The 21,779-nt window shown below is 40.4% G+C and overlaps 2 protein-coding genes, 1 long non-coding RNA gene and 1 other non-coding gene across 4 annotated transcripts; 3 read left to right on the top strand and 1 right to left on the bottom strand.

Annotated features, from left to right (window-relative positions):
* Window positions 1–527: 527 nt before the first annotated feature.
* On the bottom strand, window positions 528–8,554 carry psma5 (proteasome 20S subunit alpha 5). Its single transcript, XM_026168345.2, has 10 exons — window positions 8,450–8,554; window positions 8,086–8,136; window positions 7,626–7,692; window positions 7,396–7,522; window positions 6,162–6,229; window positions 5,969–6,076; window positions 5,811–5,869; window positions 5,628–5,730; window positions 1,077–1,163; window positions 528–925 (listed from the first exon to the last, which is right to left on the bottom strand). The coding sequence occupies exons 2-10, from the start codon at window positions 8,112–8,114 to the stop codon at window positions 848–850; spliced, it is 726 nt and encodes a 241-aa protein (XP_026024130.1). The 5' UTR covers window positions 8,115–8,136; window positions 8,450–8,554; the 3' UTR covers window positions 528–847.
* A 395-nt stretch (window positions 8,555–8,949) lies between these two features.
* Window positions 8,950–9,021, top strand: trnae-uuc (transfer RNA glutamic acid (anticodon UUC)). The gene has a single exon. It is a non-coding gene; the product is annotated as a tRNA-Glu (tRNA).
* A 505-nt stretch (window positions 9,022–9,526) lies between these two features.
* Window positions 9,527–20,182, top strand: mxra8a (matrix-remodelling associated 8a). Its single transcript, XM_026168346.2, has 12 exons — window positions 9,527–9,818; window positions 10,378–10,404; window positions 10,489–10,791; window positions 11,545–11,646; window positions 11,738–11,871; window positions 14,040–14,219; window positions 16,965–17,106; window positions 19,333–19,491; window positions 19,586–19,610; window positions 19,690–19,775; window positions 19,863–19,934; window positions 20,016–20,182. The coding sequence occupies exons 1-12, from the start codon at window positions 9,767–9,769 to the stop codon at window positions 20,036–20,038; spliced, it is 1,305 nt and encodes a 434-aa protein (XP_026024131.1). The 5' UTR covers window positions 9,527–9,766; the 3' UTR covers window positions 20,039–20,182.
* Window positions 12,896–13,866, top strand: LOC145428928 (uncharacterized). The gene is made up of 2 exons (XR_013909281.1): window positions 12,896–13,037; window positions 13,125–13,866. It is a non-coding gene; the product is annotated as an uncharacterized LOC145428928 (long non-coding RNA).
* Window positions 20,183–21,779: the final 1,597 nt, after the last annotated feature.

A 21,779-nucleotide genomic window follows, 5' to 3' on the forward strand; every position in this document is an offset into this window, starting at 1 on the left:
CACTTTAGCTGTCTCCTGTGGTCTTTCAATCCTTCTGTTCCTGCTGAACTGATCAGTGGATTCCTTCTTCTAAATCATGAAACAGATTGCCAATTTGGCTGCTCCGAAGGTTTTTTGCTCTCTCTGATCAGTTTATTTTAGATTTTCAGCCTAGTCATGGAATCCCTCACTTATATTAGTAAAAAGTTATGAAACACAAATTCAATACTTTGAATAAATTTAAGACATTACATCTGCATTACTTCTCATCAAATAAGGGAGCAGGCCTAACCTGGTCATGAAAGCACTTGCCAATTGTTTAGTTAATTCTGAGCCTCTGAAAATGGGAGACTGTGTATATAAACAGGCCTTTTTGACAAAGGATGATGCCTTCAATTTAGTTTTTGCTAACATGTGTATGGTATCATGAGCACAAAACTAAACCAGTTGCGCTGCGTTTGCAATACGGTTTACTAATACTAATTAGATATTATTGAAATACCATAGTTGAAAGACAAGAAAAACAAAAACTGCAAAGAGTCGGCAACTTTCTGAATACAACAGTTTAATTGTACTGATTCGTAACAAAAATACCCCTCCCACTCCTCCCCCACATTTTTCCCCCTTGCCACTCAGTTATAAGTCCCGGTCAGACTCCTGTACAGACACGTACAGATACTGAGAGACGTAAAGAAAAATTATTGGATCGTATATAGAAACTGCTTCTGCACTGCAATTTTGAATGCAGCAAATAATGAGAATGTACGGATAGAAAGTTGTGGCTGCTTTGTGACATTCGGCCCAGGTGCGCCTTCACACCCTCTTCCCTCGTGCCCAGAACTGAAACCGAGACCAAGTCTTTCCTGCTCTAGATGTCCTTGATTACCTCCTCCAGCTCCTCTTTGGAATACATGTGGAAGGTCTTACCAGGCTCTACTGTTGCCAGCTGTAGAGGAGACAGATTAAGAAAGTATGTGTGAAAAACAACCATTTAGACAACAGCAGGTCTTTGCAACTTAAGTCCAAATAACACAGCTGATTTGGTTGGAAATGGACAGATACAACCTTCTGGCATCAAGTATCAGAGTGGGACAAACCTCAATGTTGGTGGCGTTGAGCTTCTCCTCCATCACCTGCTTCAGAATGGTGAGAGATGACTTGATGGCTTCTTTTAATGTCATGGACTGTCAGATTTCCAGAGACAGGGAAAGACAAAAAGACAAAACTATTCAAATCTGCGTGTCCATAGTTTTCACAACATACACCCGTCCATCATGGAGAAATTCTGACTATATTCTAGGGCTGCCACAAACGATTATTTTGATAGTTGACTAGTCACCGATTATTTTTGCGATTAGTCGACTAATCAGATCATCATCCACTGGACGTAAAACGTCCAGCTTATTGCACCAGCAGCATCTGCTCTTATATAACTATCATTAGCTTACAGCTTTAAGTGTTTAAGGTATGTGCTAACTAAAAATAAAGACAAGATGATAGTTTATTAAATTTTAATGAAATTTGCAGATTGTTTCGGTGAAGTTTAATAAACTCCTTGCTATCTAAAATATAACGGGACACCGGAGTATATTCTCCAGCATCTCACACTTCTGATAATCAGTTGTCTGCTTGACATTTATTCAGCTGTGTAAAAACTATAACTTTAATCTCAGCCAAACCGATTTACAGTGTTGGGGAGTAACGGAATACATGTACCGCCGTTACGTATTTAAAATACAAAATATGAGCAACTGTATTCCGTTACAGTTACCGTTTAAAAAGGTGGCATTTAGAATACAGTTACTTTGTTGAAATAAATGGATTACACGGCGGTACTTTCCTGTTTCATATTGTTGCGGGTCAGGACTGTTTGGGTTTTGTTTGACAGCTGTTCTGTTGTTCCAGGCGGCAGCGTTACGGTTGCCATGGTTACAGGTTTGACACGCTCTCTGCGACTGTGTTTCCTGGGTGAGAGAGCGGCGCCTTTTTGTTGTTGTTGTGCTAAGCTAATAGGCAGAATGCTACAGGCATAGCCCCAATTATTGCATAGCCCTAAAGAATGTAGCCTCATGGGCAGTGTAGTCCATGCTGCAGGGAGAATGGACTGCGTTATGTGTCTGTGAGCGCGAGGAGGGAGAAAAGGAGCTGTCATCGAGGAGAAAAGGGAGCTGGAAGCATGTAAATATAATAATAACCACTGCAGCTAAGAAGAGTGCCCGATGAGCCCAGTTGTAAGTAAGCTATTAAGACTCGACTGTACGCTGTGTTCGTGTTTTCCTCCGAAACAATCCGATTGTTCAGTCTGACGTCACTAGCCGTGTCTGGACCTAAACTCCGCTGCAGGTCCATATATCAAACGATCACTATGGCATTACTGAGAGTTGAAAAACTGTCTAAAGTCTTTCATCTTTAATAAAATGATCAGCGTTCTGCTCTACCAGGTGTAACAATTCATGAAAACGGAATTTATGACATTTAACGGAGTTAGAAGTTAGAAGCTAGCGAGCTAACTTCCTGCTATCTAAATACAATATAGCATGTCCTGACTGCGGGGTTTTGGAAACAAATTAAAAAGTACAGCTCTGTTATCACTTCCAACATAAATGAAGACAGAAAACTAAACAGCAGTGACGTTTGTAGGGTTACTGAAGTTTGGCTAGCTGGTATATAATGATGTGCTACGTGGCCGCTAGCGACACAGCTATGTTAGCATAATATAAACAAGCTAACTTTTTTTCCACTCGATAAAAGTTAACGTGAGTGTTCTCGGTGGTCAGGAACAAATGTAATCGCATGGCAGGATGCTGTAAAAGGACCAAACTTCAGCCAGGAGAACAACTGAGATAATCCATCCACAATACGAGGTTAGTCATTCATATACTGCTGCATGGGCTGGGCTGTAGTTACATCCTAAGGTTTTAAAAACTGAGCTTAAATAAATGATTAGCGGTAATAAAAGCCGAGGGAGGTCAACAGTGATCTCTGACTGTTTTAGAAGCTTTTTGAGATTAAATAGAAGAAAATACATAACATTAAACATGTTAACAACACAAAAGCCATATTAAACGCAGACTACTTTAGGCCCGGAAGTAGGATTCGTCGCGTCATCACTGAACAACCGGATAAGTTCCGTTGGAGCAGCCTTTCAACGCCTCTCTCTGTCTCTGGCTAGCAAAGTTGACCCAGACAACATGCCCCAAAATACATTTTGGGGCATGTATTCTGTAATCTGTAGTGGAATACATTTTAAAAGTAACCTTCCCAACACTGCCGATTTACTCAGGAACAAATAAAATACTGAAAAAAGCCAAACAATAACATTTTTAAGTTATCTAAGTGACTTACATATCATGTTTAACCTGAGTAGCAAAAGACGGCGGTGGGTTTGAAAACGATTTGCTGGGAGTCCAGTGTTCTCACGGGCTCTAGTGAGCCTTGCCCCCGGCTAGCTATCGAGCTAGTGGGTAACAGACGTCTCCGAAAACGTCGGAGCGCTTTTGAAAATATGTGGTGTCTTGAAAAACTGAGCAGATATTTGAGGTTTATACAGTTACATTCTCGCCTGAAAATATGTTAAACGTTTAATTTTGTGACCCAGAAAGAATAATAAGAGTAGTATTAAAACTAACTAGCTGTCGCCATAGACTACGTGCACGTTAGCATATGCTACTTCCGGTGCGGAAACTCCTGTGGGGAGCTTTGTTTCCAGTGTCCTATTCGCGCCTTGTTTACGGTCCAAAACAAGTTAAGCAAATGAATGAATCAAGCGGTGATTTACATTTCTATAGATGTCTTGGGCATTTACCCAATATATCTGTAAATGATGTTCATCGACTTGTCGATATTTTTTCCCCACGTCTCAGGGCAAAAGAGAAAATGGATTCAAATGTTATATTTCTCAGCTGTCCCTCATTTATCGCGGGTGTTATGTTCTAAAAATAACCAGCGATAGGTGAAATCAAGTAGCTAATTTTATTTTTTGACGGTGCAAAACGTTTCGTCGACATCGTGGACATACAGTACTGCACTTCAGAGTCACACTGCTAGCGATCGATGCAGCGATTCTATACTGTACAGGAGAGAGGTCACGGAGGAAATCGTCTGCAGCGATCAGGACACAATGTGATGTAAAAAAAATAAAAATAAGCATGCAAACTTTCACTAAAAAATCCGCGAAACAGCGAGGTGAAAAGTGAACCGCGTTATAGCGAGGGACCGCTGTAATTTTGAAGGTAAGTCACAACATACCCTTCGTAAATACTAATGTATAGAAACCGTTACCAGCAATCGTTCAGCAATTTTTCATTTTTTGCTTTTTTGATCATTAGATTTTTTTTATGACACAACAGTGGTGAGTGTTCCCACCTTCTGGAGCAGAAGGTGGGAACACTCACCACTGTTGTGTCATAAACTTAACGCGATCTTTCCCTTTTCGAGTTTTGGACATGATTTTGGAGTATATCTTCGCAGTAGCGATTGACCGCAAAGTAAAGCTACCGGAAATGTACAACCCCACATCCGGTCTCAAACCAGGAAGTTAGCATTCTCTTGTGCACAGGGTCTATTGTTGGAAACTGTTGGAAACTGTGCTATGAATTCTGGGACAGAGCTACTTCTTCTTCTTCGGGGTTTAACGGCAGCTGGCATCCTTATACATGCAGTGCTGCCATCTTCTGTTTCCGTTATTACACTCTTAAATCCTACTACTTATTCCTGCGTCTTTTGTGATCTTACAAAGCTTCAAACGACGCGTCGACTATTAAATCAGTCGTCGACAATTTTGATAGTCGACGTAATCTTGACTAGTTGACTAATCGTGGCAGCCCTACTATATTCAAACTGTTAAATGACCTGAGTCAAACCTTCCCTGTAACTCTTTAAGGCGTGGGACATATTTTAAATTGTCCCTTGCCAGCTAAGCCATATATTAAATTATAAATGCCTGTGAGTGTAGTATACATAAGTAAAACACAAAAATTGTATGTTCTCGCCATTTATGACCATTTAATACCAGACATAAATGTCTAAAATATGTCTGTCAACATTTTTCAATACTTCTCTGTGCTGACTGATTTATTTCATGTTCCTTAAACGTCGCTTAACCAAAACCTAAATTAGTCAGCACAGCGATCATTCATCCCAGCCACAAGTTTATGGTTATTCCACAAACCAGGAACTGCATCACTGTTTAGTGGACGAGCGCAGACAGACAGATGTGGCATCTCCAGAAATTTTGTTTTAAATATTTCAGCTGAAGCTTTGGGAAGCTGAGACAGGTTTTTTTTCTACATTTCTTGGGTGCTGTGGCCAAAGTAGCTTAAGAGTGTGTTTTTTTTTTCCTTTTTTTTTTAAGAACTTCTGGTTTCCCATCTTGGACAAATGTCCAAGAAAACTATTTGTATGTTTGTAGCAACAGAGTGATGGAAGTTGAGACACTGATATTGAAATATCCTCATCAGCTGTAACTTGTCTTGTACCAGCTAAGTGGACTCAATCTGACCGCTGAAGCAGGCTGTGTTCCAGCATGACATGGGAGTGTGAAGAAAACACAGGAGTACCGTACTTAACTGGATAACATGAGTGAATTACACAGCGTGTAATGCAGGCATATGGTTGGTACAATGCTATGGTATCATGGCTGTTATTACCTTGTGGTAGACCTCTTGCAGAGAGCTCTGTGCTCCCTCAGATGCAGAACCGATGGCCCGAGCATCACACTGCACAAAAGTTCCTGATGGGTCCATGTGATACCTGTATTACACACATGTGTTTAAGCAAAGCAAGCAAATATCCCTTAAATTTTAAAATAATAAACAATTATCTTGACATACAGCTGAGGTCCTTTTTCATCAACTCCCCCAAACAGAAGCGCTACACCAAAAGGTCGACTCTGTTTAAAACAAAGCAAAGACACAAATAGAAGTTAAACATCAAACTTTTTAGGTCTGCATCTCAAAATTAAAACACAAACACTGGCTGAGTGACTCACCATGGCACCAGGGTCTGCATCTTCCTCACCAAACTGCAGCGCCAGGTTGGACACAGCCTGAGTCACACTCTCCACTGTCATCGTCTCATTGTAAGTGAACCAGTGGTTCTGAAACAGAGCACATACAGGTTAACCGCAGATAAACACAGCACTCTAAATATGCCTTATACAGCGCTGTGCTCTGAAATCATACCTGTGTTTCCACTCTTGCTTTGTCGATAAGAGTCTTGGCATCAGCTATCAAGCCGCTCATGGCACAGCCTAAGACGTGAAAAGAAAGAAAACTAAATTGCATTTATCTTTCACAAGCTGTGGCCTAAAGCAAGACTCTTCACCATCAAAGTGAGACAAACGAGATGAAATTTCGTGTAATCCGAAGGAAAGCTTTACTGTGCAAGAATGTGGATGATTAAAATTTGTCTGAAACAGCTACAACAACAGTGTGAAAATTAAAGTTGAGGACTTGATTTGCTTAGCTTTGCGAGACAGTGTTCTGACTAATTTAAGCCACTTATACCAAAGAGTTTTTGCTGAAGCAAAGGAAAGAGAATCATTTCTCGAGGTGTTTTTTTTAAAAAGATGAATACTCTCCCTTAAACAGAGGGCTGCAAAAAAAAACAACCCCAAAACAAAACAAAAAAAACGACACACTGACAATCACAAAATATTTGGGGGAAAAAAAAGAAAAGAGAACTTTAAGATATTTTCACCAATCTTTACATGGAGTAGCCCAGTGATATTCTCTGGTTTAAAGTACTATTAATGGCACTTTGTTTACTTAAAATGTTTATTTATCTATTTTCTGCTTTACAGTCTTGCAAAGGGACCAAATAATAAAGAGATGATGCTTTCAAAAATAATTTCATTAACAGCTTTAATTTGGTCTATATTGTCACACAAACTATATCAGCCAAAAAACTAAATCTAATAATATTTGGTTTAAGCAATGCTTGGTTTAAATGGCTCTGATTTAATTGCAAAAATATTTAAAATCAGTGCTCTGAAGTAAATCAGAGAGGGTCTGGCTGGAATCTTTTTTAAGATTTAATGAATTCACATGGAATGACTCTTTAGGTTGTTTCAATCTATTGATCTAGACGGTTTCAGTTGCTTTTGTCCACATTTCTCTTTTTTGTAAGGGAATAAAAGTTTTTGGAAATTGAAGTGTACATTCAATTAATAATAATATTTTCTGGGCTAAAAAGAAAATAATAAATATTTTTGCTTTTCTTTTTCTTTAACAATATTGCACTGGATTTCTGTGTAAAAAAAAACAAAAACAATAACATGCATTTCAAGTCCAATTTTAATCAAAGAATCAATTAACTGGTTTAGCTGACTGGATATCTTTTCTCATTACAAAAAACAGCCAGTAATATTATGTCAACAAAAGCCTTAATCCTTTGTCATGGTCCATTTCCACTTACCAATGTGACTATCAATCTCCACGATCTTCTCAATGCTGTTGGGCTCCATCAGGGGAGAGGTGATCCTCTTCTCCACAGCCAGACATACCCCTTCTGAAGTCTGGATACCGATGGCTGTGGAGCCCAACTAGAAGAGCAAAGCCAGGCCAAAGAAAATAGATGAGCTCGAATATAATCACTTTGTTTAATAACCGCGCAGAAATAGTTAAAGATTCCTGTGAAGTACTCACTTTTATTGCCTCTATGGCATATTCAACCTGGAACAATCTTCCCTCAGGAGAAAATGTGTTCACACCTCTGGAAAACAGAAATTAAAGTTTAGAAATTTTAACAACGATTAATATATTAAAGATAGCTGTAAACGTTATTTTTCACTATTATTATTTGCACGTCTATTACCTCATAACAGTAAAGTAAATAAACGCTCAGCTTGAAAAGGATGGCATACCGAAAGTGAAAGCAAACCAACTTTTTCCTAACATTGATTATTAGCTGCTAGCTGATACAAGCTGTAGAGACACTGTTACAATAAGGGTTTAACGAAATCAGTATTTTCTATATTTTCTTTCGGCGTTTAACCGGGCTTTCTTTCTCGGGTAGACAATAAAACACCTGTGTGCTCTCGTTCGTTTGTTCATTTCCCTCTGTTAAGCGCTCAATAAATGACAAAGCAGTTTGTGCTGCACCTACCTGTCATATTCCGATCTGGTCAAAAACATCTTTTAACGTTAAACGCAGGATCTAGAAAAAGATAGATGCGTTATTTGCGTAAGATTAATGTACAGTACCAACAAGTTAAAGCAAATATTGAGAGCTGATTCTAGTTTTTGGTTTCAAGTTTGCTGTGACACCGGGTTATCTGCTAGCTGCAGTTAGCGGTGATACCGAGCAGGCGTGCTAGCTAACAGCGCAACCAATTACACAATTAACTGCATATTAGACACAAATATACATCAAACATCAAAATTCCATCAGTTTAACAATGTCCGGGGAAATATATGTGTACAATTTCCCAGTATTATTCAAAATAACTTCACTTGCTCGGCTCGTTTACCTTCAGCCAAAAACCCTTCAATGAGTTCGCTTGTTTCAGAGGAAGCGTTTGGTGTGTTACATCCAAACGCGCCGGTTGTTAGCAATTCCCTAACTAACGTTCCGCGTCTCCAAGTCAAAATATACTTCATTAAATTAACTTTATTTATGTACTCTGAATTTAAACGCTTTTGATTTTGTGGTTGTTATTATGTGTTTTTACTTGTAAAATTCAAAAACAAGAAAGCACATTATAATACTGGTATTTGTGAAAAATTAGGAAAAATAAAGCTGGGTAATGTTGCCTGAAAACACGATGTTGTTTCCTACAATCATAATTTTTCTTTTTGTCTGAAGACAAATTGTTAATGAAATTTACTGAAGACAAATAATTGTTCCAATTCGTGCAAATCAGAATAACAAGAATACAACTTAACAAAAACAGACAAAGGTAATGATCGTTGGGTGCCATGCGTTTGCGTACATGTATTATGCAACATTACACGACTGGTGAGTACAGTGTCCCATATGGTCTAGCGGTTAGGATTCCTGGTTTTCACCCAGGCGGCCCGGGTTCGACTCCCGGTATGGGAACGCCTCTTTTGTGACGATGGGATTTTAATGTCTTTCACGTGAATGTCGAACTTGGCCTTCGTAGTGACAAAATGGCACAATGGGCTCCAAAACACAGTATAATTTATTAAATTATTGTGGTCACTTGAGAGCGGAACCAACCGCTGGGTGTCGTTATTGAGCTGAATTAGAAGAGACGATGACCTGTTGATTTGTCTGATTTCTTCATCAGGTTAAATACCCCAAAATATAAAATATTTTGCGCCTATCGAGATTAGTCGTCGTTAAGTTATCTGCTATGCTCTTGGAAATGATTGTTTGGCTTACTATGCTGAGTGCTACTGGAAAAATAGTGTGGCTTTTGAAATGTGCTCTAATACGAATACCAATATGTCACCACTGCAAAAGTAATGATGTACAGCTATTAACACAACTTAGTGGAAAAGTAAGAGAATGTAAGTGTAAAAACAAAAGTCTCTCTTGAGATTTTTTATTGTAGGCTAATTAGTCGGGGGGTTTGTGAGAGGAGGTTTACTTGGCGGTGTCGGGTTTCATTTCCCGGCTGATTTCAGTTCCGCTCGGTTCTGTTTTGGTTCTGTGGTGAAGCTCTAACTTAATGCTGTGGCAGCGAAGGTCTCTCCAAACTCTGAAATGTGACTAACCTTGACGGGTTGCTGTTGCGAACAGACAGGCTGGACATATTTTCTCATGCTCAGGGCGGACTGCCAGGTGCAGAACACTGACTTATCGGCTTAAAACTGAAAAGATGAAAACCAAGAGGGACGACATCATTTTTCAGACTCTCCTCTTGATCCACAGTAAGTAGGCTGGAGTGAAGCACTGTTTTGCTTTTGTTGCAAGCGTGGATAGATTTTGCATTTGTGAGTTAAAGTATTTTAGAAGTTGGACTCAGCAGTGGAGAACACTCTAAAGAAATTAAAAATATATTTTACTAAGTAACTTTTCCTCGTTTTTCCTTTTGTTCTGAGGTGAAAGAACGTTTGAAAGATTTGTTAAAGATTTGTTTGTTTGTTTCTAGTGTCGTTAAGGTAGATTGATGTATTTGACCTTTCTGGGCTGATTTTAAAACCAGACTTCCGTCCACACTTACAGCGCAGATACATTCTTCGGAGATGAGAAACACTGAGGGAGGGTTAATTTCAATCAGGCCTAACTGCACAGTACAAAAACAAAGCCCAAAAGGGTTTCCAGATAGCAATATATATTAGTTTACACCGGCAGTAAATTGCCTACACACACACATGCACACACATACATGCATTTTCAGATGCAGGGACCTACAGATTTGGTCTGAATATCTGTTTACGTGATTAACCCTTTTGCTTATTTCTACTGTTTTTTGTTTTGTTTTTTCAGTCCCTGTGGCCTGCTTCTTCACTGCAGGTAGGTTTCTCCTTGTGTGTGTGCACATGTGATCTATGTGTCCATGAGTACTAAAAATGTTACACCCTGTCTGTCCTTTGTCAGTGTCATGTCAGGCTGAGAGCAGCAGCGTGGTTGTGGCAGGTTATAATGTGAGCTCCCGCGCTGGTTCAAAGCTGGTGCTGCAGTGTGTGAGCAGCCGGATGGTGTGGACCAGGGACAGGGTGAGAGACAGGCAGAGGGTGATCCACTGGGATATGTACCGGGCTTATCCGGACTACGCCATGGAAAGGGTAGTGGACATGTTCTCAGCAGGAGAACAAAGGATGTACAACTCCTACAACCTGGGCAGGGTTGGTCTCAACCCGACAGCCTTCAAAGATGGAAACTTCTCCCTGGTTATCAAAGGTCACACACACATACAGACACATTCTGTTTTTGTCTTTCATGTGTAACTGTAACTGGCCAACATTACTTTGTTGGTGTGTCTCACTGTGGCTTTGCTTGTTATGTTCTTATAACAAATATTTCAGATCACATATTAAGTATGTAGACAAATATTTTAAAAGAAAGGTGAATCATTGCCACTGAAATGCAGTTAAAATCAAAGACCATCTAGATATTTGTTAGGGTAGAAAGCCAAATGCATCCTGACACACTCCCCTCACAATCAGATATCATCCCCTTATCACCTCTCTTCCATGCAGAGGTATGGCTAAATTGCATCAGTGTGACCACTATACTGTTACAGGGCAACCATGTCTTCTAATAGAGGCAGTCGGTCTGGCTATGATTAAAATCATTAAAGCTCTGTGTGGAAATTTTTCAAGTGATTTAGTTCGGTATTTGTCTCTGATTTCCCGTCAGTGCGCAACTGGTCCCCATTGCCACCCCATTACCAAAAACTAAAATGCCCAGTTTACATAGATTACCATCCAACACCAAATCTCAAACACAGAGTCAACAAAGGTTTCACAGATACCTAAATGCCACACAAAGGAATAAATATGAAGCCTCTATAAACTACATTACTTGATAATGAAAAAAAAATGCCATTAAATCTAAAAGGTTTTGGAAAAAGGTTTGCTTTAATATGAAGTTTGCACTTCTGTTTCCTAAGTGGCCATGCTTGATTTGCTGTACTTCTACATGTGATGACAGATGTGACGATGAATGACCGAGGTCTGTACTCCTGCAACCTCCACCATCTCTACTGCAACTTTTACGAGACAGTCAGAGTCCAGCTCAATGTCACTAAATCACGTATGTATCACACTCTATCAGCTATCAGCACGTGAGCTGAAGTACATTAGTATTAATCCACAAACCCCTTTGACTTGTTTTTGCCACAAAGGCCGTAAAGAACAGCGATACTGGAATGGGCATAATGCCGTGTTCGTGGTGCTGCTTGGGAGCACTGCAGTGCTGCCGTGCACCAACCGACGTAGTGTGTGGACAGACTGGAGCGACCAGGAGGAGGATCAGCAGGTGTTTCTACTTGTTTCCCGAGACAGATCAAGAGCTAACATTTGTTTTTAACATTACAATTGACATGTACATGTCCTGGTTAATCTGCTTTGGATTATTTCTTTGAACTGTTTTTCCAGGGTGTAACAATTGTACAGCATACATGTTTAATGACTTTAATGACAAGAACTGAGTGCAAATCACTCTTTTTGGCAGAAATGGTAGAGGTTATTTAATTGGTTGATTGAGATATCTTTTAAGCATAGTCCTCAAATTTCAATGAGGTGAGTTCGGGAATTTGGGAAGGCCATTCCAGTTGCTTAATGTTAATCTACTTTATTTATTCCAAAACCAGTTTTGACGTGTTTGGGATCATTTTCCTGTTGAAACACCGAACTGTGTCCAAGTTTCAACCATTTAGCTGATGATTTGAGGTGAATTTGAAGAATTTGGAGGCAATCCTCCTTCTTTCTTATTCCATCTACTTTGTACAATGTACCGGTACCACTAGCAGCAACACAGCCCCAGAGCATGATGGTCACCACCGTGCTTGACAGTTGGTACAATGTTCTTAGGTTTGAAAGCCTTACCTTTAACTCTTCAACCATCCCGCTTCTCATTATATCCAAAGAGTTTAATGTTTGTCTCATCTGACCGTCTTATTTTTCTCCAGAAGGCATTTGACTGGTCCATATGGACAGCTGCAAAAAAAAGAGTTTATTTTGGAGCAGGAGCTTCCTTCTTGGTCGGCACCCTCTCTGTACATGGTGATTTAAAATTCACTTCACCATGGACAGTGATGCTGGTCTTCCAGCAGTTTCCAGTTAATGTCAGGCTTGATGCTTGGTGATTCCTGGGTTGTTCCAGAACATCCTCACCAATTTCCTCTCATCAGAGGGAAACTGTCATGGTCTGGGTCTGATGACCCAGAGCTCATGTATTTCTGGTATATGTTTTTCCATATGTTATGGTGGTTTTCTCTCCCTTTTTGTCCTTTCTCCCTGGGTGCTCCCGGATGTTTTGGGGTCGCTGAGGGGACTGCGACCCGGAAGTGTTCCCGCACTGGGGACTGCCGCACCTGCCGCCCATTAGCCCTCACCAGCTGCAGCTGATGGCTTCATGAGGGGCGCCTTATTTAAGAAGGTGGCGGAGCCCCAGTCGGCGCGGGATCATACTAAGTCGAACCTGTTAAGTACCTCCGTAGATTAGTGCGTTGTGATCGGCTTCGCTACTAAAGGCTGCCTGCTGAGCTGTGTGTGTTTTTGTGTCACCAGGAGTCGGGAGTCAGGAACGTCGTCACGAGGGGAAATCACTGAGTGGAATCGGGTTTTTGGAGTTGTCACCTTTTCACTGCTATGGACACGTGCACTGTGTGGGATTCTTGGAGGAATCGCCACAGGAGTCACAGTGCTTGAATTGTATATAGTTGTCGTTTCTGTCCACTCGCCATAAATAAATCCACTGTCCTTCACTTGAGTCTCGCGTTTGGGCCCTACTTTCTCTACAACTCCACGGTCTGCCGTCGCAGCCCGTGACAGAAACTGTCTTTGCCCAAACTGACCCAAATTGCCTTTGCCAAGACAGTTTGGGTCTTTGCCCACATCTTGGCAAATTAATAATGCATCCAAATAACTTGTACATACATAAAGTTGTTTTAAGTGATGATTTTGGATTAAGCAGTTGTTTTAGAAATGGCTCCAAGAGACCTTACTTGTGTGAATCTACAGTTCTCCTTGTTAGATTTTCACTGAGTTCCTTGGAGTTTCCTGTTGTTCTGAGTATTGGTCAGTCCAATGGATGCTGCCAAACAAATCCTTTTTATGTTGCCAAAGATAAACTATCAGTTGTCATCAATCATGATCACAAACAAAAAGTTAAACAAGGGGTTAATAGGCCTTGGCATTGTTAAAAGACATTGTAGAACTTTCAGCACTACTTATTAAAAGATTGAATTAAGTGTGTGTTGACTCGAGGATTTGAGAAAATCCTAAATAAATTCAGAACTTGTGCACCCTGTTCTTGTTGTTTTGTTTTTTGTTTTAATCATTAAAGATGTATGCTGTACAATCATTCCACCCTGGAAAAGAAATCATTAAAAGTCCAAAATTATGATTGCATTCATGCTCATAATTAACATGTGTAAATGTTTGACTACAATTGTACATTAACTGATATATCTGGCTCTTTAGGTGGTTCACTGGGACCGTCAGGCTCCAGGAATTTCCCATGACCGAGCTGACCGGCTTGTGGACCTGTACGCCTCTGGGGAGCAGCGGAGCTATGGACCTCTGTTCCTTCAGAGGAAGATGAATATCAGCAATCACGCCTTCTCCGAAGGAGACTTCTCACTCACCATATCTGATCTGCAGGTGCGTATGTGTGAGCTTTTTAAAAGAGAGCTACTTAAACAAAAGTGGTATAGGCTCACTTCTCATGAGGTTCATCTGTGCTTTAACAGATCTGTGGTCCAATGCTCTTGGCATAAAAGCGTCTGCAAAAGCGTGTATTTGTGTGTATACATGTAAACAGTGTTTCCAGAACAGATGAAACTCTCATTAGTAATGCATCTCTTTTCAAGTCAAACTTTATTGCTCCATTGGGAAAAATGAGGTTTTAAACCACAATATGTTGGGCAACCAATGCAGTTTTAAAAAAACCCAACAGCAACAGTTATTGCCATTTGTTATAATAGCAAGCAGATCTCATAAATCATAACATTTCATTTATATACAGGCTCGGGAAACTTTAGGGAGCCGTTTTCTGGTCAGCTACAAAAAACCATAGGCAGATGTTTTCAAAATTAACACAATTTTTTTTCTCAGATATCAGTTGTGTGTAACGGCACAACTTCTCTGATGCATGAAAACAGATGTGTTTAACATGGGCCTAATTTTTTTCTTTTCTCTGTCTTACATACAGCTGTGGTCAGGCATTTACATGCACTCATGAATGCTTTTAATGCTTTCTTTAAACTGTCCTGTGTTTCCAGCGTTTAATGACTGTACAACATGTAAAATCTTCAATAACTTTAAAAAAAATAAGATTTTGATGCACAGTTTAAATTTATTTCGGATTTTCTTGAATTCACAGAGTGCCCTTAAAGGAGCTAAAACAGCTTGTTTCATACAGAGCATGAACTGAGGGGGTGTTTGAAAAAATCTGTATCAACAATTCACTTCTGACTCTTGCACAAATGTATTTTTGACAAATCCCAGATGTTGCTAAATTCTGCTGTTCAACTCTGTGGTGAAAGTAAACAGGTTTGCCTGTTAGTCTATTGAGCAATATTGTTTTTTTTAGTCTTGCACATGTAGGACCCAAGGAATTGATAATAATTTATGATTTTGTCATACATTTTTTTCCCTTTCTGGTGATTTGTAGTTAGTAGCATTGTTCAGCTGTTATTCTCACCATTATAAAGCCCAAAGATCCTTAGCTGACTACCCCAGTGTTTCGATTGCACTTTGGATCTGATGTAATGACCATCATGATCATTGTCAAGTAACGCTTTTAATTCATGGCCAAATTTGTGTCAGGAAACAATTTTTAAGGAGGTGGCGCAGGGAGAAAAGGCTAAGGTATGCCAAATTATAAAAGAACAGGGTTAGGAGAGGGGCACAACAGTGAGTATCTAGAGCTATCTGTAAAACATGGTACAGCCTCTGTCATGGTTTCCTGCTGCATTTCAGCCAGTGGTGTTGGGAATCTTGTCAAAGACCCACAGATGTTATTGGACGGATCCATGATGCAATACATCTGGAAAGCATGACATTATTCTAAACACACTGACAATGCAGTAAAAACATACCTGGATAGAAAAACGCCCAATGCAACACTATCAGTCATGGCCCAGACCTCAACATTATTGAAGCAGTGTTGGATCATTGTGGCCGAGAATAGAACAAAATTCTGGAGAGCTATTCCTGAGAACTACTTTAAAAAATGACCCGAAAAAAAGCTTTCTTTAGAGAGTTCAGGCTGTGTTGAAGAATAATAGTGGTCATACTAAATATTGACTTTCAAGCTTATTATTATTATTATGTACAAACTGTTTTTGTCTTATGGTAAATGGCCTGTATTTGTATAGCGCTTTACTAGTCCCTAAGGACCCCAAAGCACTTTACACAACCAGTCATCCACCCAGACATTCACACACTGGTGATGGCAAGCTACATTGTAGCCACAGCCTCCCTGGGGCACACTGACAAAGGCCACCGGGCCCTCTGGCCACCACCAGTAGGCAACGGGCGAAGTGTCTTGCCCAAGGACACAAGACCGAGACTGTCCAAGCCGGGGCTCGAACCGGCAACAAGGCGAACTCCCCACTCTTGAGCCACGATCGCTCCTAATATACTCTATCTCCATTTATAATAACCTATGGACCTATTTCACATTTTCCTAGCAAAATATGAAGAAATGAGGAATTGCTTAAGACTTTTGCACAGTACTGTATAATCACAGAGCTTTACTCTTATTCAAGAAAGTCTTGGGTCATTCCATGAAAAATGAGTGAGGACCTCCTATCTAATCTTCTCAGAACCAGCTGATTTCTTTTCTACTGTAATTTTACTAGTGTTAATGATGCGATGCAAAATTTTACTGCCAGATTGAAGATTTGCAGCTTGTAAGTCATGTAATATTTTTTTCCAGCATTTTTGAGCCTGTATCGATCCCTTGTTGAGTACAGAGGATGGATAAAACACATTTAATCTCACAATCTAAGACCAAAATCTTTTTTTTAGATCAGATCAGCCACTGGGATGGGCTTAGGTGGGGTGGCTGATATAAAACAATCTAGCAACATTTGATTACGGGCTTATTTTCTAGCCACGATTCATTACACAGTGAAAATAAAATATTGATGTGAAAAAAATCTTTAAAGAGAATTCAATCTTTTAATAAACTTGGATTTAATTTCTATTAAATTCATTATATTTGTATAGTTCATATTGTTAATATTAATAGAGTTTGTACTGATGCCCTTTGTACAATCTCGGTCCTATTTTTCACTCTTCTTTGATATTTTCTTCCATTTGTCTGTCTGCTAACAACAACCCATTTTAGGGTTTTGACTTTATATACATATAGTTTAATGTGTATTTGTGTTCTGACAGCCAGCAGACCAGGGGCTGTATTCCTGCCACCTCCACCATCATTACTGCGGTCTCCACGAGAGAAGAGTATTTCAGGTCACAGTGGAGCCTTCGCTGGTTAAGCCAACAATGCCGGCTAAATCACTGCCCAGCGAAGACAAGGGTAACTCACAAAAACACAAACACACAGTCTCTTTCTTCCTGCTCTTGTCAGCATGAGTATCTTAGCAGAGAAAATGTTTTATGACCTGGTGGATTTGAACTATCATGTGTACGATTAGGAGAAGGGGAAACATACACATCTGCTCTTTCCTTCACTCATCCCGTCTTGTTTTGTCCTCATTCACTGACTCACACTCTACAAAAGAAGTAGCAGCAGAGGAAGAAAAAAAAGAAAGGGTGTGGGTGAAGAGACCCTCTTATTTCTTGCACTGTCAGCTTCTTTGATGCCAGGCCTTTTAACCTCCGCCAAAACCCTCTAAGCCTCACCCTCGCCACTTTTCACGTTTGTCTAAATTTCACGTATGTGTGTAGTTGCACATTTAAGGTTTGTAGGGATTGCTCTGTCCACACAAATTTCTCAACTCTTTGCCTGGTCTGAAAAGTTCTTTCGTTGGGTGGACATCAGTAAAAGAGAAAAGACACAGTGGAGAGGAGGAGGAGGGGTGTTTGGCACGATGGCTTGCCAGCAGCCTACCTCAAATTCTTCGATAATGAGAGAGTTTCTGGTGCATGGGTTTGTTTTTCCAGAAGGTAACTGAAGCAAAGTTGCTAATGGCACATGTATCAATGTGGGAAAATCATTGAGACGGCTTTAGAAATGGCTGAGTCCATCTGTGTGTGTAAATATGTGTGTGTGCCTAAAGTTCATGCCAAGAAGACCGATCTCATTTCAGTGGAATCTCTTGCATACAGTCACAGGACTGAAGTCCAGATCTGCCCACTCAATTAATCCTTCGCTCCCAGAGCTGTAATAATAAAGTAGGATTTTATCCACGGGGATGGTGCTGGTTTATCTGTTTTGTTGCCTGCTCCTCTGCACTCTCAGACATTACAGTAGTCTACTGCAGTATTATGTCTTCCTATCTCTCTCGTTTCGTCTGTCTGCTGCCGTGTTGACTTTGGCTCTCTCCACGCATTCAGCAAGAATTTGTCTCACTCATTACCCCACTTTTGTTTGCCTTCTGCTGGGTCCTTCTTATTTTTCTGCTTTGATGAGCTCGCCTGACTTTTTCCCTTCACATATAAAGAAAGGAGCCATTTTCTGCAGCTTTTGGACAAGAACAGGAAGCGTGCCTCATCTGCAAAACAGCTGGTCACACAAGACGAAAGTCAAACTGAAAGGTAGACAGAGGGAGAAAGAGAGGAAAGAAGAACAAGAAGGGAGCGAGGAATTTGTTGATGAAATGGGGTCGATGAGATGTAGGTCACCCTTTCCCTCCCTCCCTCCCATTAGAGTTATTTATCCGTGGAGTTTTAGCACCGTCATTGCGGCCAGTTTGAATAAAAACACACATGTTCTCATGTCAGGGGAGGAAAAAAGTCTTTATAAAACAATCAGAGGATTTATAACGTCGATGTGTTTTGTTTTTATGTTTTCTTTTTTGTGTCCATGTGCTGTGTTTGGGATGTCTGCTAGAAATCTTTTCTAGCTTTATTCTGTGAGGCATACCTCTGGAGAAACATCTCATCGTCTCCTTCCTCTCCCTCGGCTCTCACTGCTTCCTTCACTTCTCTCGCGCTTGTCGCTTTTCTGTGTTTTACTGCCAGGAAAAGTAAATCAGAGCATGACAGTCTGGATCTCATTTTGGCTTTAATATGTTGAGTCTGAGGTCCGCAGCTGCCTCCTGCCTTGCACTTTTTTAACTCTTTTTTTTTTTTTTTTTCCTTATGAAGCTAAATGAAACCAGACTCGCCTTGATCCTCTCTTTGTGAATACTCAGCAGAACCGTGCTGAGATAGAAAAAAGACGACTAATTATTTCTCACTTCCATAAAGTGTTTTGCATGTCGTACAGCAGGAAATCTAGTACAACATGTGTAGGATAAAAAAAAAAGGTCGTCTCATGTGAGCCATGCCACCGGATGTACCAGCAAGGAGAGCGTGTCTTTATGGTGTAAACACAAAATACTAACAACAAGATGAGTCTCAGCAGAAATCTGTGGGGTTTTTTTTTTTTCTTTTCCCTCCAAGTCTTTAGCCGGTACACTGTCCAAAACAAAAAACAATGTGACACTCACGACAGGAGTAATGTCTGTTCAAATGGAAGCTCCGGTCTTGTTTACTACATCTGTAAACCACGTAATGACACACCGGTTTGTTTGTGAGGGAAAAGATGAAGAACAGATGAAAAAGAAATGCTGACTGCTGTCACTCTTCTATTGCTCAGAGACAGCTAAGGCTGAATCACCGCGAGTCATCACCGTCATCTTGCCTGAGCAAAGGCACCACTTTCTCCTGCCTCTGGGCTACGTCCTCACCTCCTTCCTGCTCCTGGCATTTGTTGTCCTCATCATCGTTGTCATCGTACGACGACGCACGACCAAAGGTGTGAAGCTGACGGCTGATTTCAGATAAATCACTCAGAATCTGCTTTTTTTCCCCCTTCTTTTGAATCTCATTAAATGTTCTTGTGTTTGCAGAAATGTATCCTCAGTCGTATATGGGGTGAGTGCTGACAATACACACAGACACACACACATATAACCGCTTTCTTCACCCACGTGTGTCCCCCTCACTGTGATAGGCCCAGCAGAAGTCAGAGCTGCTCAGATGAGTTTGAGATGGACGTTACTGAGGTGAATGTGTGCAGCGGGGAGGAAAGAAGATTCGGTGAGTTAAGAGAAAGAAAAGAGTGGAGTGTAAAAAAATATTGGTTCATCTCTCAGATGGGATTAGATGTGGTCTTTCTGTGTTTAGACTACAAGAACAACCTGCTGAAAGAAAAAGCCCACGTGAAAACTCAGCCAAAATTCATTGATCTCGACAAAGGTACACAGACACATGCGAACATCTATCATAAATCACCTGACACTCTCTTCCTCAAACTCAATCCATCTTTCTTTCTTGCAGAGATGCAGAAGTTCTCTAAGTGAAATAAAAGAAGTGGAACTGGAGTCACTGGCTGGTCCAGAGGCTGCGCTCCAAGATAAACACCTCCATACCGTCTTCTGTCCTGTCAGGAGAGATGCCGCAGAGAGAAACGCAGTGTTGCAAAAATCTGTGTTGTGACATTCAGAAAAAGAACACTGAGGTTTTGTGTTGCCAAATTGTAGATATTAGATACAAACAGGACTGTGAAAAAGTATACGCCCCCTTCCTCATTTCTTAGTTTGTTTGTGTATTTGTCACACTTACATGTTTTAGATCATCAAACAAATTTTACTATTAGACAAAGATAATCAGAGTAAATACAAAATCCAGTTTTCACATGGTGATTTCATTTATTAATTGGTTTAAAAAAGAAATATCCAAAAATGCTCTGGGATTCCAGTGAGCCAGAGTGAGAGCCATTATCCACAAACGGAGGATAATGGACTTGGACCAGTGCTGAACTTTACTAGGAGTGGCTGCCCCACTAAAATTGCTCCAAGAGCGCATCGACAACTCAGGGCAACTCCAGGAGTTCACAAAAGAACCCAGAACAACATTTAAAGAGCTGCAGACCTCACTTTTCTTAGTTAAGGTCAGAGTTCATGATTCAACAGTTGGGAAAAAAATAATAAGACTGAGCAAAAATGGCATCCATGGGAGAGCTCCAAGGAGAAAACCACAGCTGACTGAACACAACAAAAATCTCATCTCACATTTGGAAAATATTCTGTGGACAAAGGCTGAACTTTTTGGAAGGTTTCAGTCCCGTTACATGTTGTGTAAATCTAAAACAGCATTTCATAAAGAGAACATGGTGGTGGCAGTGTTGGCTAATCGATGGAACCATTAATTCTGCTCTCTACCTAAAAATCCCGTCTGATCGTCAGTTCGTGTTTTCGCAACAGGACAATGGTCCAAAACACACTAGCAAGGCCACCTCTGAAATGTTTAAAAAAGTGTTTTGGAGTGGCCTAGTCAAAGTCGGGACTTGAATCGGATTGAGATGCGTGGGCCAAAATTCCTCCACACTGGTGTCAAAGACTCATCGACAATGATCACAACCACTTGATTGTGAAACTTGATTGCCTAATAACTGGTTGTGCCACAATGAGGGTGAATACTTTTTCACACAGGGCCGGCTTGGTTTGGATCACTTTTTTCCCCTTAATAAATAAAATCATCATTTAAAAATTCAGGTTATCTTTGGTTGATGATCTGAAACATATAGCTGTGACAAATATGCAAAAAAATCCTAAGAAATGAGGAAGAGGGAAAATTCTTTTTCACTGCACTAAGATTGACCTGGCTGCGAAAGGAAGGAGAAATGTGTGCACAGATCGCACAGAACTGACTCACTTCTGAGTTGGTTAAGATAAAGTTCCAGCCTGAATCATTATTCCTTTAGTTAGAAAGTTTTTATGCTGATTTTGCTCTTTTTCTTTTCCTCCCATAAGCGCCACTGAAGTGTTACCATAACTCTGCACTGCGTCCAGTAGCTGCTGACTAACTGTATGCTCACTCACCACCAAGCAGAATATGTGAAACGTTCTGTTTTGTATCCACGCTCTGATGCAGATATTTTTTATTGTACACTTGCTTAGTGGGCATCACCCTGCTTCTTTTTTCCTCTGTGAATGTAGGAGGCGTGTTTCACAGCAGTTTCTCTTACCCTTTGTTGGATTTAGTCATGTTATAACCAGTATAGCAACCGTCTCACACAACTTCAAACAACGCAGTTAAATC

Source organism: Astatotilapia calliptera, chromosome 5 (genome assembly GCF_964374335.1).
Source record: "Astatotilapia calliptera chromosome 5, fAstCal68.1, whole genome shotgun sequence".
In the NCBI taxonomy this organism is placed as follows: domain Eukaryota; kingdom Metazoa; phylum Chordata; class Actinopteri; order Cichliformes; family Cichlidae; genus Astatotilapia; species Astatotilapia calliptera.